The sequence below is a fragment of the Rhinopithecus roxellana genome, chromosome 9, assembly GCF_007565055.1.
Source record: "Rhinopithecus roxellana isolate Shanxi Qingling chromosome 9, ASM756505v1, whole genome shotgun sequence".
Lineage (NCBI taxonomy): Eukaryota > Metazoa > Chordata > Mammalia > Primates > Cercopithecidae > Rhinopithecus > Rhinopithecus roxellana.
Window position 1 is genome coordinate 113,378,159 of NC_044557.1, and position 15,216 is coordinate 113,393,374.

The 15,216-nt window shown below is 36.7% G+C and overlaps 1 protein-coding gene across 2 annotated transcripts in view; it reads left to right on the forward strand.

The window, feature by feature from the left end:
• Positions 1-15,216, forward strand: part of PPP2R2A (protein phosphatase 2 regulatory subunit Balpha) — an 83,604-nt gene extending 68,388 nt beyond the window's left edge. Inside the window, exons 5-10 of one of the 2 annotated variants that reach the window (XM_030937662.1) lie at positions 3,566-3,678; positions 4,370-4,547; positions 5,961-6,125; positions 7,010-7,179; positions 9,597-9,688; positions 13,182-15,216. In XM_030937662.1, coding sequence (XP_030793522.1) covers positions 3,566-3,678; positions 4,370-4,547; positions 5,961-6,125; positions 7,010-7,179; positions 9,597-9,688; positions 13,182-13,461 — 998 coding nt within the window. In that variant the 3' untranslated portion in view covers positions 13,462-15,216. The remainder of the gene's footprint in view (positions 1-3,565; positions 3,679-4,369; positions 4,548-5,960; positions 6,126-7,009; positions 7,180-9,596; positions 9,689-13,181) is intronic. The other variant, XM_030937663.1, reaches the window with a different exon arrangement.

Genomic DNA, 15,216 nt, shown 5'->3' on the forward strand with positions numbered 1-15,216 from the left:
TAGGCTGAGGTCAAGAGAATAGTTTAATGAAGCCCTGCATGTTCATCATCCACTTCCGACACTCCTCAGTTCACAGTCAATTTGTGTCTCGAATCCTTATCCTTCCTCTTCTCTTCAGTGTTATTTGGAAGCAAATCCCATTTCAACTTGTGTGGATTAAATCTTATTTAAAGACATTAGAGAATGTGGTGTAGATTTTTGTCTTTTGTTTCTTAACACTAAGTAAAATACAACTAACTGGGGGCTGCATTTTTTAATGCTAAAAATAGTGCTTAATAATAGGGTCCAATGTGGAAGGATAGAGCAGATTATGACAATCATAGGAACTGTTGTGTCTGGGTATGATGAGAAAAGGATGGGAGGAGTAGGACTTTATTTGAAAAACGAAGGAAATTTAGAGAAAAATGTCAACGTCTGTTGATTCTGAGTGATATCTTTTATATTTTGTGTATTTTTCTCTGTGAGTTTTTTCTGTAAGCATAGTACCACCACCGCCCTCCGCCCCGTGCCCCCCCCCCCCCCCCATGTAATGGGGTTTATATAAAAACTATGACTGTGGGAGAAAGGTGGAAAATTGTACCAAACTTTCCAGGTTTGATTAATCTTATAAAATTAATCTTATAAAAATCTTTGCATTGGCTTTCCATGATCATTATATGAACTGGGTTTCCCAGATCATTTTTACTTAAAGGACCTCATAGTCACCTTATAACTTGAGTTAATTTAATGTTCCTTCAAGCGTTTTCTCTTTCTCTTTAATCTTCTTTTGCCTCTCTGAATTCTCATTAATTCCCCTACATGGCAGAAAACATGAAACTGACCTGTTGACCACGAGTCTTACATATATAAATAATATAAAGTACACTCATAAATAGGATGTGTCTTAACTGCTTGATAAGAAGTTTTTAGGGTCTTACATAAAGCTGCATTCTCACAAAGGAAACGACAGCATGGTTTTCCCTGCTCATACCCTCTGCTTGTGGTGAGAGGAACTCTCTTCTTCTGCAGCTTCTCCAATGCCTTTAGTTATTATTGTTGATAATTCAGGGGAACACCACAGAGTGGTCGTTTTGGAAGGAACAGATCTTGAGAATCTAATAACCCCTCCACTGAAAACTGTGTTTTTACATAATCTTACATACAGTTTTATGGAGTTTGATTATTCTCACATACCTTGTCTTACGAGCCGATAAAACATCACTGCTATAGAACATAAGGATTCCGATTTTTTTTTTTTTTTTTTTTTGAGACAGAGTCTTGCTCTGTTGCCCAGGCTGGAGTGCAGTGGCGCTATCTCGGCTCACTGCAAGCTCCGCCTCCCAGGTTCACGCCATTCTCCTGCCTCAGTCTCCCAAGTAGCTGGGACTACAGACGCCCACCACCACGCCCGGCTAATTTTTTTGTATTTTTAATAGAGATGGGGTTTCACCGTGGTAACCAGGATGGTCTTGATCTCCTGACCTCGTAATCCGCCTGCCTCGGCCTCCCGAAGTGCTGGGAATACAGGCGTGAGCCACCATGCCCAGCCTTAGGATTCTGATTTAAAATTTATGTCATATTTATTAACATACTAATTTATTTCCTGCCTGCCTTGTCCCCCCGTACTGAAAAATGTATCCTAATTCGTTATGTGTCCTGTGTTTGTGTTAATGGAAAAAATATTTTTTAAAGAGCTTTCTTTCTGTAAACAATATTAGGTACCACAAACTAATTTCATCTCATCTGAAAGTTTCATAAGTACATTGTGGTTTCTTTATTTGGATCTTTAATAAGGAGGATGGATTTAAACAGGCCACAAGACAACTGGACGAGGGGGTGGCGGTGTTGTCATCCTCATCACAAATACTTTGCAAGTATTTAGAACAAATACTTCTCAAAATACAGATTTAGGCTAGGTCCATATCTATCTATAAATTGTATACATATATAAACTAACACATAGAACATGTATGACTGAAGTACAAGAAAATTATAAGCAAGATCACATAGGGCTTAGAAGAAATAGTAGATTACAGATTATTAAAGTTAGCAGCTTTTCTCTGTTTACACTTCAACATTGGGAAGGGCATCCTTAGGGGCAACTGTCATTCTTCTCTACGATACAGAGACTACCAGGCTAGAGTCACTGGCATCTCTCTGAATTGTTTTTAACTGTTTTTATAAAATGGCTTTATATACTGTTTTAAACAATTTTTTTATACCATTTTGCTTATGAAAAATCATTAGGAATATGATGCTTTCCTATAAGAATGTTCTTTTACGATTATAACAGTTTTAAATCAACGTGCATGAGCTTATAGTGATACAAATAAACAATTGAATGGATAAATGGAGAGAAGGGATGCTTCCTGCAGGAGAATTCTAAATAAGACGTGGATACATACTCTTCCCTACAGGGAGTATAACTTACTTCTCCCTTTAAGTACAGGATGGATTTAGTGACTCACTTCTAAAGAATAGAATATGGCAAGGGTGAAAGAGTCATTGTATAGTGGAGAAGCCTGGCAAACATTGTCTTAACCAAATGACCAAAGTTAACACCACCAGCTGTAAGTCATGTTGATACTGCTGTATGCCCTTGAACAGTGCTGTGAGAAGTTGCTTCACCTCTCTGTTGTTTTCCTGAAAACCCACGGTCCCAGTCTGATCATGAGGAAACAGCAGGCAAATCCAGTTGAGGGATATGCTTTCTAGAAAGTACCTCACCACCAATACTCAAAACTGTCAAGATCAAGAAAAATAAGGAGAGCCTGAGAAACTTAAAGGCAGAGAGACTAAGGAAACTTGATGACTGAATGCAGTGTTGTTTCAATTCTGGAACAGAAAGGGAATGTTAGTGGAAAACCTGGTTAAATCTCCAAATGAAGTCTGTAGTTGAGTTAATAGTAATATACAAAGTCGATGTCTTAGTTTTGACACATGTACCACGGTTGCGTAAGATGTTGACAGAAGAAACTGGGTAAAGGATATATGGAACACTACAGTTCTTGTAACTTTTCTGTAAATCTGAACTTAATTGTAAAACAAAAGTTTGTTTTTAAACAGATGCCATTTTATATATCCTTGATACCTAGGAATTTGGTTTCTTCTTGAAGGACTTGGGGATGTATGCTTTTAATCAGTTTTCTTCAGGCCCCGTTTCCTACTTCTGAACCCTGATACGAAATTCGATACTGAGCATATATGGAGTATATGTGTACATATATGTACAGACATACATGTGTTTGCATATACCACACATGCATATCAAGTTTTTCCCTCTAGCTTTAATTACTTCTAAGGGATAGGGATAGAGACCTGTCTGACTTGATTTGACTATCACATGGAATTTATATGAGTGCCACTAATGTATAAATTTGTGATCTCTGTACTTTATTTCTATGTGTGTGTGGTATTCAGCTGATAATAGGACATTTTTTAGTAAGTCAGCTTAGGGTTTTTGTTTTTTTTTTCCATGGAATCCTTTTAGGTGAAATGTGAAATAGCATATTTTAAATGCCTTAAAATGTTTTTCTCCTTCAGTACTACTCTTTTATTTTAAGGACTTGCTTTATTTTCTTCCCAGATAAAACAATAAAATTATGGAAAATCAGTGAAAGGGACAAAAGACCAGAAGGGTATAACCTGAAAGAGGAAGATGGAAGGTATAGAGATCCTACTACAGTTACTACACTACGAGTAAGTACGTAAGAATAAAATGTCACAGATAGTGTTTGTATTCATATTATATAGACCAAATCCTGAGCAGAGCTTGAATAGGAATAATTATAGTCTGTCTCCCCTTTCCCAATAATTCTGTAATCAGGTAGAATATTGAGTAACTCATTTAAACATAGAAACTGACCTACATACAGGTCTCACTTTGGCCAGGGACAGAAGCAGGACTCAAACACAAGACAGTGTTTCACGCCATCAGACTTCATCTCTGGTTTGTCATGTTAGCTACTACAAGGTCAAGTTTCAAGATAAATTTTCTTTGGAAATCAAAAAAGTAGATGTAGATCAAATCTTCTAATTGTAGCTAAAAAATACCCAACGTTAGATGTTATGGGTTAATTTTTTTTTTAGCCTCTTTAACTTGAACCATAAACATTCATTAACTTGGCATGTCTTTCAAGCAAAATATCGGAACTAAGAACTGCAAATTCTAATAGTATTGCTGCCAGTAAAAGAAGATACATTATCTACATTGTTCATTTTTCTTCAGCATTTGAAAGGATCAACATCAGTTGCTTTTTAAAACTAAATCTCTGTAATATTGTTCTATTTTATGTTCTCAAAAACTAAAATAATGAAGTTTTCTGAATCTTAATTGCTATTTGAAACTGAACCTTTTGTAACTTCTTTTTTTCATGTGTCTTATTGACAGGTGCCAGTCTTTAGGCCTATGGATCTAATGGTTGAGGCCAGTCCACGAAGAATATTTGCCAATGCTCATACATATCACATCAACTCAATTTCTATTAATAGTGATTATGAAACATATTTATCTGCAGATGATTTGCGGATTAATCTTTGGCATCTGGAAATTACAGATAGGAGTTTTAGTATCCATTTGGTTTTCTTTGGTGTTTGGTGAAGAAGGCATGTTGTGCCCATATTGGATTTATTTCATCTCTCCTTAATGAATTTCATTCCTTCTTTTTATAGTCTCTATACATATATGTATGGCAACTTATTGTTTCTTTGTATCATATACATATCATATACATACTCATAGTAGTGAAATACTGGAAAAAGTTATTTGCTAAACATAAAGGGCATAATGTATTATTTTAAAATTGGAGTCATGGAATTTTAAGGAATTTGTCTTGTATCTATGGAAATAGGAATTTTTTTTATAATACAGTTTTTTGTTTTAAAAATCAAATTTGTGAGGTCTGTGCATGGTAGCTCATGCCTGTAATCCCAGCAGTTTGGGAGGCTGAGGTGGGAAGATCACTTGAGGCCAGGAGTTCAAGGTTACAGTGAGCTTGATCATGCTTCTACACTCCAGCTTGGATGACAGAGCAACACCCTGTCTCTAAAAAATTTTTTTTTCTTCTAATCAAATTTGTGGAGTATTGTGTTTGAATTTTTTATTGTAAAAATAGTCTCGGCCAGCCGCGGTGACTCAGCCTGTAATCCCAACACTTTGGGAGGTCAAGGCAGGTGGATCACCTAAGGTCAGTAGTTCAAAACCAGCCTGGCCAACATGGTGAAACCCCATCTCTACTAAAAATACAAAACATTAGCTGGGCATGGTGGCACGTGCCTGTAATCTCAGCTGAGTTAGGAGAATTGCTTCAACCTCGGAGACAGGTTGCAGTGAGCTGAGATTGTGCCATTGCACTCCAGCCTGGGCAACAAGAATGAAACTCTGTCTCAAAAAAAAAAAAAAAAAAAAAAATATATATATATATATATATATATATACACACATATAGTCTCATTAAGATTAGAAAAAGAAATTCACTCAAGTCATGATGCATGATTGGGTCAATAAAAATATTCTATTGAGGCCGGGCACAGTGACTCTCGCCTGTAATCCCAGCACTTTGGGAGGCCGAGGCGAGGCTGGTGGATTATGAGGTCAGCAGTTCGAGACCAGCCTGGTCAATATAGTGAAACCCCGTCTCTACCAAAAATAGAAAAAAAAAAAAAATTAGCCAGCTGTGGTGGTGTGCGCCTGTAATCCCAGTTTCTCGTGAGGCTGATGCAGGAGAGTCACTTGAATCTGGGAGTCGGAGGCTGCAGTGAGCTGAGATTGTGCCACTGTACTCCACCCTGGGTGACAGAATGATACTCCGTCTAAAAAAAATGTTCTAATACCTTTGGAATTTATACTCATAAAAACAGTGGAGTACAATTCAGAATTAATACTTTTGCTTAGGTCCATGAATGAGTTTTAGGTTTGAGAAATGTAGAATTATATTTGCCCTTTTTTCTAAGTGGAAATTCCTTAATAAAATGTTATCTAGACATTGTGGATATCAAGCCTGCCAATATGGAAGAGCTGACAGAGGTGATTACAGCAGCAGAATTTCATCCAAACAGCTGTAACACATTTGTATACAGCAGCAGTAAAGGAACTATTCGGCTATGTGACATGAGGGCATCTGCCCTCTGTGATAGACATTCTAAATGTAAGTTTATTGTATCTTTCCTTAAAATGATTACATATTCTGTTTGTCTGAAATAAGCCTCAGATATGATAAGTACAATTACAGAGGTTTACAAGTCTTAAACCTGTGTGTCCAGAGCCACTTGTACCCTTGGTAATCTGCCTACCTCCTCATGAGGCCTTCCAGGTTATTCCCTGGAAGCATGTATAGTCAAGCTTTCTTGGGGCACATGTCTGTTGATAATATAGACAAGGAATGTATTTCTCGTGGAATGCTGCTGTTGTTTGGTAACTTGTGGTTGGGCTCTCTAACCTTGTATTCAAGTAGAGCTGCTCCTTTCTTTCCCATCCTCCCTTCCTATTTTGAGCTTTCTAGGAAGATTTCTTCTGAGAACAGGTTTCCTTGGCTTAAAAAAACAAAACAACTTTGGTTTAAAAACTTCAGGATACAGTATTCTTGTCTTGTTGAATATTAACTCATGAAAATTGATACATGCCTGTTACCAAAGTAATTTTACCTGGCTACTAGAAAATAAAATCCTGGTATGAATTTGGGATGGGCGAGGATGGTGTGTTTCTCATGGTGAATATAGGCAGTGAGTGAGGCATATTGCAGGAATATACCAATAAACCTGGTGCACTGAAGTCAGAAGTCCCAGGTGAGTCTGGTTCTAAATTAGTCATGACTGGAAGTATACTGAATACTTACACATCTTCAACTTCAATATTCAATTATCCTAAGAAGCTTTCAGGAGAAAACTAGCCAGAGAGATGTTTTTCAGTTCTTTATTAGCCTGGTATTTTACCTCACTTGTAGGGAGTTTGTGAATGGTTGTTTAGGAAATGCTTTTTCCAAGCCAGAATATTGTACCTTGCCCTTTTTGTGTTGTTTTGTTTTGTTTTTAGTGTTTGAAGAACCTGAAGATCCCAGTAACAGGTCATTTTTTTCCGAAATCATCTCCTCTATTTCGGATGTAAAATTCAGCCATAGTGGTCGATATATGATGACTAGAGACTATTTGTCAGTCAAAATTTGGGACTTAAATATGGAAAACAGGCCTGTGGAAACATACCAGGTATTTGCAGTTTTTTCTTTCAATGAGCATATACCCTGTTTACTTTGAAGTGTTTATAGAGAAGGATTTTGTTACTAGGTTTTAATCCCTGTATGGTGTTGGTTCACCATTAGGCCTTTTCCCTCAGAGATCTATGAGTATGTTGCTTTTCCTTATGTTAAATGTATGTATACTTACATAGGTTGTGTCTTCTCCTGAGTTTGCAGTTAAAGTGTGATTTACCCATTTGGTTCAGTATTGACATTTTTTTTTTTCCTGCCGCTATGTACATTTAAAGTGAGGAAGGAAGAGCACCCCTCATTAAGGTCTGGGCAGGAAGAGGATTGGGGAAAATGGCCAGTCCTAGTAGAGGTGCATCTGCTCAGGTTGTGGGAGTAGTTCAACTAGAGATTAAACTTGGTGTGCCAAGTCAAATGGACTGGTGTTCTGCCTTTTGGCAGATAACTGTTGTCTTCAGCTAAAGGAGAAGGGCTTGAAAGCCTTAGCAGATGGCTTTAGGAGTTGCCTATCCGTTGTTGGATATCAGTTCTTGATTCTCTTATCAGCCAGCCACTACTATTTATCTGTGTCCACTACATCAAACAAAAGAGAATGAAGTACACAGTCTGGAACAGGGTGAGGGCCAGCACAAACCTGCACTAGGCCCTAGACTGCAGTGTTGAAATCACTTAACTCTATTTTATACATATACTTTATGTTATATATTCTCAATAGACTTGGAAGTATGTTTCTCAAACTTTTAAATCCTCTGACAAACAAACCAAGATTGTTTTTGATATGTGAAATTTCAAAATAAATACTGCACTGAAACAAAAGCCAAAAAGACAAAATACTGCTTTGCTTTTCAAAATGTAGTTCACTATTGAGCAACACAGATTTGAACTGCATGGGTTCACTCATACAGATTTTTTTGTTTTTTTCAACCAGTGCACATTTGAAAATACAGTATTTGAGGGATGCAAACCCCTCAAATATATGGAGAGCCAAAACTTCATGTGTGGGTTCCGCAGGGCTAACTGCAGATTTGGGCATCCCTGGGGTTCCTGGAACCGATCCCTCATGTATACTGAAAAAAGACTTATGTTTGTGTAACTGCCAAGATTGATACATCTAGTTACCTCACCACCATTTCATTCCCATTGAGAAGAATTGATTTGAACCTTAGCTTCATACTGATGTATAGTGAGAAACCCTGTAACATGCATTCTAAAATGTTGCTAAATTATGATCTACCTAATTTTACCTGATTTGCTACTTTTCTACCGATAATCAACTGGAGTGATTAAAAGTAGTCACATTATAGGCAAACGTATCTTACATAGAGAAAACTATTTTTATTGAATTTGTACCAGCGTCTTCCCAAGTTTTGTGTGATTGAAGGGTATTTTTTTCTTACTGATTTTTTTGTGTTACATGCTCAGTTTTGGTCCTGACCCCACATGAGTTGCTATTCCTCTGTATTACAGATTTTCACTTTATGTCACAGAGACATGGCCTGAATCATTCCTCTATATTTAAAGTTAAAATGGACACTGAAATAAGTTTAGATTGTTTCATATAGAATAGAGAATTCTAAGCATTTAGAAGATACCTACTCATTTCTGTCGTTTCTCCTTAAGTAGCTCCTTAAAAAGAGATGGTGAAATATAGACACTTCTTTTTTCCTTTGAGTTACAACAAATACTTTGGAACTTTTCTTTGTAATTAATATTAATGTTGAAATATGTCATATTTCTCAGGCTACTTTTTAAAATATGAGATTTATTTCTAGTTTATCCTATTTTGACATTAGTAAATACAGAATTGTATAATTCAAAAAACAGAGGCACAGCTTTGTTTGCTTCTGACATTGTATAAGTAATATATGATACTATCAAATTTTTAATAATATATGCCCAGGATAACCATATAATTTATCACCAAACCAAGGCATGGTTACACTATGCATACATGTGCATTTATAATTGGAAATACAGGCTTCAGTCAAATTTATGCCCAGAAAATGGTATTTAAGAAATAGGCACAGTTTCAGTGTTGTTATCAGTAGTTAATGGACTGAAAGCCAAGAATAGTGATATTCAGATATTGCTGTAATGTTCTTTTATTAGTCTCTTAAACTGTGCCATTTTCAAGTGTTTTTGGCCTGAATGTTTTATTCAGGCTTATAAAGGTTATGTGTGCCATGCCCAGAATGGAGTTTTCCTTTGTCATACCAGTAGGAAAATGTGCCTCCCTGAAGGGCTTGTGTGTTTTGTAAAAGGACAAAATGCCTTTATTGTTACTGAGAAGATTGAGATTAATAGGTTTAAAAGGTTTTGTTTGTGTGTCTGTATATGCCCTTTTTTTCTTTTTAAAAATACGGACTTGTTAAATCATTTTCCTAATTTCAGTGCAGTATATTTGTATTTTTTCCCCAGGTGCATGAATACCTCAGAAGTAAACTCTGTTCACTGTATGAAAATGACTGCATATTTGACAAATTTGAATGTTGTTGGAATGGATCTGACAGGTAATTGATTTTAAGTCAAACCTCTCAAATAGGAATTTTATAAAGAAAAGAAACTTAACTATTTCATTCCAGGTCCTAACTTCATTTGTCTCTAGGGATTCCTTGAAATAAATTTACTAATCTTAGATATAGCACGGCCGTACTGGCAGATAAAAATTAAGCATTGTATTTCACTAGTAAATGTAAAAGTACACAAATTCTAGGTAATCTAAATTATTTAAATGTCTAGAATTTTCTTTTATGAACCAGATCACATTTCTGACATGCTAACCATTAAAACAGTGAAGCTTCAGCTTGGTTGTTATTCTACCATTAAACTGTTTTAGAATCATTCAGGCGGCAGATAATTCATTTGAATTGTTAGAGACACCAGGTTTTCCAGATGCTACATTAATACCTCATAGAAGTGGTCTTTCATATGTATCTTATGTATGATGTTAACCATAATATATATGGTTAAAATATTAGGAGTAGTTATCCTTTGCTTTTTGTAATTTCCAGTTTTGCTGTAGTGTAATTCCTTTTTAGTATTCATTTTTAGTAAAATGTTACCGTTATTTAAAGATAAAGTCAGTCTTTGAGTCTTTTAGTTGTCTGTTTATTTGCCACTATGTTCCAGTAGAACAGAAAGTAGTAAAACATAATTTTTGGAATTAAACTGACATTTACAGTAATTAGAGATACTTTAACAGTTTTATCACAGAGCTTAATATGATTCTGATTTCATGGTGTTACGTGTTACAAAGGATAATAGAACTTACAGAATGTCTTCTTTCATCTGGCTTTTAAAATTACCTGATTTGTGACATGATGAGAGGACTAGTAAACTATTACTACTAGTAAACTAGTAGAGCTCTATTGGTAGCAAACATTGCCTTTGAGTGCCACTACTAAACCTGAGGCATCAAGAAAGAAGGAAAGGGAAGAAGAAAGAAGGAAAAGGAAGAAGAAAAAAAAAGATTAACAAATTTGAAGAGTAAAGAGATACTGAACTAGGGTGTGGCGACAGCTACAACTAGTTCTTCCTTGTATTGTTTAAGCAGATAATTAGCAGTTGTATGTTATATTATCAGAAAGAAACTATTTGTTTTCCTTAATATTAAAAAAATTTTTTTAATTATTCAAACTTAGAGAAAATTTGTTAGAATAACACAAAGAACTCTTGGCCAGCCTTGACCCAAGTTCCCCTGTTGCTGTTTGCTGTATCACGTGGTCTATCCTCTGTTTGTTTATAGCTATGTTTGTCCACATAGGTACATGCGCACGTGCTCACACACACAACTTGTGTGCCACATGGGAATTTACCCCATTTACTCTAGATGTGATGCCCATAACCCTAAATTCTTGAATATTTCCTGACAAAAACACTTTTCCAACATAGTGCAGCATCCAAAGCAACATTCACAGCGATGCAGTACTGCCATCTAATCCACAGACCCACTAAAATTCACCAGTTACTGTAACTGTGTTCTTTATGGCACAGAACAGGGTCAGTCTGGTTCAGTATCCAACATTTAGTTGTCATCTCTTGTTAGGCTCCTTTATTCTGAAACAGTTCCTCAGTCTCTCCTTGTCTTTCGTGACCTTGGCATTTTGAAGAACACAGGCCAATTATTTTATAGAATGTTTCCTCGTTATTAGATTCAAGCTATACATTTTTGGCAGGAAGACCACAGAAATGCTGACCTAATGATACCTTTTTAAAGTTTCAAATAGCCACAGACTAAATGTCCTAATCCATTAAAACACACAAACTCAGATGATATGGGGATGTCAATCTAAATTACATGAGCCATTTTTAAAGAAATACAGTTTTATCTTCAGGGGCATGCATTACCTTGAGTTTGATTAAAGTTGTTGTCAAGTGTTCTTTGGGAATTGACATTACTAAATAGATAATCATTTGTACTCAGTAGGTGATCTTTGTCTGTAAGTATTACTTTGAACAATTCCCCAGTATCCTGTAATCCTTATTTACAATAATAATTTGAACCATGTGATAAGCAGTGGTAGCAGACCCTTTCCAAATTATTAAGAGCTTCAAACTTAGGAAGTTTTATTTGTGAGGATACTTAATAAATGTCGAGCAGTAATGGGTGGCAAATAGAACTGACAGGGAAGTGTCTTGGGCAGCTTAAAAGTTTTGCCACCCCTTTAAACTGATACTTTTACAAATACTTGCTTAAAATGTTTTTAGTGGTAAAAGTAAAATGATGTTCTGTTAATAAAATATTACAGCCTGGGCAATGTAGCAAGACCCTATCTCTACAAAATATTTAAAAATTATCTGGACATGGTAGCATGTGCCTGTAGTCACAGCTACTCAGGAGACTGAAGTGCAAGGACTGCTTGAGCCCAGGAGGTCTAGGTTGCGGTTGTGGTGAGCTGTGATTGTGCCACCACATTCCAACCTGGGTGACAGAGTGAAACCCTGTCTCAAAAAAATACATACATACACAAACACACACACACACACACACACATATTATGTACCACTTCTCAGGAGCAGATTATAAGCATTTATTAAATGTGATTATCTGAACCAGACAACACCCTGAGAAGATAATTGTTTATTTATTTATTTATGAGACAGTGTCTCACTCTCACCCAGGCTGGAGTGCAGTGGTGCAATCTTGGCTCACTGCATCTCTGCCTCCCAGGTTCAAGCGATTCTCTGGCCTCAGCCTCCTGAGTAGCTGGGACTACAGGCACGTGCCACCACGCCCAGCTAATTTTTGTATTTTTTTGTCGTCGTCATCTTGTTTTGAGACGGAGTCTCGCTCTGTCGCCCAGGCTGGAGTGCAGTGGTGCGATCTCGGCTCACTGCAAGCTCTGCCTCCCGGGTTCACACCATTCTCCTGCCTCAGCCTCCCGAATAGCTGGGACTACAGGCACCCACCACCACGCCCAGCTACTTTTTTTGTATTTTTAGTAGAGGCAGGGTTTCACTGTTAGCCAGGATGGTCTCAAATCTCCTGACCTCGTGATCCACCCACCTCCGCCTCCCAAAGTGCTGGGATTACAGGCATGAGCCACCGTGCCTGACCCAAAAAATGTAAATCATAAGATAAAGCATTGGTTTCTTGTGAACAGCTACAGCTACTTCATGCGGGGTTCTTTCATTTTAGAACCTGTGAGTTCCACAGATAGTTGCTCCTTTGAGAAGCTGCCTGGCCTGGTTGATCACACAACCTGTAGTTGCAAAACTATTCAACCAAGATAATTCTGCACTACTAAGAAGTTTTACTTGAGGATGCTGTCAACTTTGGTGATAGTTTTGGTAGCCATGAAAAGGAATAAGCAGCAGAAAACTCAGTTAATTAGTACCATATTTCTGGTTTATTCTAGTGATTGAGTTGATGTCAACAGCCCTGTCCCTTAGTTTAAATCTGCTTGAAGTAGCTGTTTCCTATGGTTTAATCACTGAATAATTTTACTTAAAAACAATTTCTTGTTCTGCTTGTTTGACTGAGTGTACTGTCTATTTTCACAGCGTTGTCATGACTGGATCTTACAATAATTTCTTCAGAATGTTTGACAGAAACACAAAGCGAGACATCACCCTAGAAGCATCGCGGGAAAACAATAAGCCTCGCACGGTTCTGAAGCCTCGCAAAGTCTGTGCAAGTGGCAAGCGAAAGAAAGATGAAATAAGTGTTGACAGCCTAGACTTCAATAAGAAAATCCTTCACACAGCCTGGCACCCCAAGGAAAATATCATTGCCGTAGCTACTACAAACAATCTGTATATATTTCAAGACAAAGTGAATTAGGGTTGGCATTCCTAGCAGAAGAACCCACTTCCTGCTTAGTTGAGATAGTTGAATCTAGCATTCGTTCCTATAAAAGAGAGAGGTCCATTGTGGCGCCCCTTTCCAGTGTTTGACAGTGTGCCATTCGACAACACATTGTTATAGCTACATGGAGAAAGCTCTGTGGATTCATCACTGTGGTGTTCTCCATGTCTGCTAGCCATTTAGGTAAGGGTAGGGCACTTTTAATTTAAATGACTTCTTGCACCATCTTGCCTAATGGACTAGATTGGACTGTATCAACATTGATTTACTCCACTTTTTATGCCTTCCATTGTGATGACGTCAAACACAGTGAAAGCCTTCAGTCATGCTATGGGATTTAATTGTGTATCATTACTGTATCATTTGTGGGGTACACCCCTTCCCCCCTTTTTTAAATTAAATACAGCTCATTCTTACTGTGGCTTGTAGCATTCCTCCTCTTCTGGCCTCCTGGACTCCTCCCCTTCATCTCTCTTACCCTTGCTCCCTCCACCCGGTCTTGGTGGTGGTATATTAAAAAAAGAAAGAATGAAAGCACACAAAATGAGTCAGTTTGGGGTCAGTGGTATAAAGGGGGTATATGTTGCGAACAAATGTTTTAATAACAGTTGGCTGTAATCACTCCTCGCCGTGTCTGGCACTGAAAATAAGGAAAAAAAAAAAAACCTACTACTGAATAAAAGTGACAAAGAATGGAGAATCTGGTTTTCTTTTTCTTTTTAACCTACCTCTTGTAGCCAATATTTTGTGTCATATCTTTGGGCACAGTGAAACAAAATGGGTTTTCATTGTTTTATTGGTATTTTTGTTAATTATTTTTAACAAGTGTTCTTTTACATGCAGGAGGAGAGGTATTGGTTCTCTATGAACATATTTTGAATATATATTGGTTTTATTAAGGATTTCACAATCTATAAATGCTACTAGTTTTTTTTTCTTTTTACCATCATCATGAGGGTATTGGATACGTTGTATCTCTATTTAACTCATTATCTGTTAATGAAATTGTTGTAAATGGGAACCAAATTTGTAGAACTTAATTTCTACTTTTTACAGTGCTTAATTTCATTTTTGCCTTACTAGTCAAAGACTTATACAACATTTTTAACAAGTTAGAACTTTTTTTGTCATTCAGTCATATAAAATAGCAGAAAACATCAAGTGACGACAATGCACTAAATACTTTTTTTGTATTTTACTGCTATCAAATCAGAATGAAATATACTTTACCATAGATATTTTTCTTCTATTTTTGGTTTTCCAAAGCTATATTAAAGACAAATTTTTAAAGGTACAGCATTCAAAAAGTGCTTAATGAACTCCAACAGCTGCCTCAAAAATCTGTATATGAGTACATTTTCCCTAAGCAGTGATACATTATCCAAAGATGAAGAGTGCCCCTATTTTTAATAGGTAGAATGTACCTTTGTCAGTCTTGCAGAAGCTTTAATGGAGAAGAAATGGACTTTATTTTTGAAAGGTGAAATGAACAGGCATTTATATTATTAGAGAATGGTAGTTTTATTTTGGTTGAACGTAATGTAACAACCTTGAATTTCAGAGGACTCTGAGTGCTTCTATGTCCACTACCTATTGTTCTACAATAATGAAAAAGAATTCAACGAGCCGACCGTGATTCCCTCTATTACAAATATTATGTCTTGTAAGTTAGCATTTTTAGCACACAGGAGAAATTTTATGTAATAAAATTACTGTATCTCTTGGATTTAA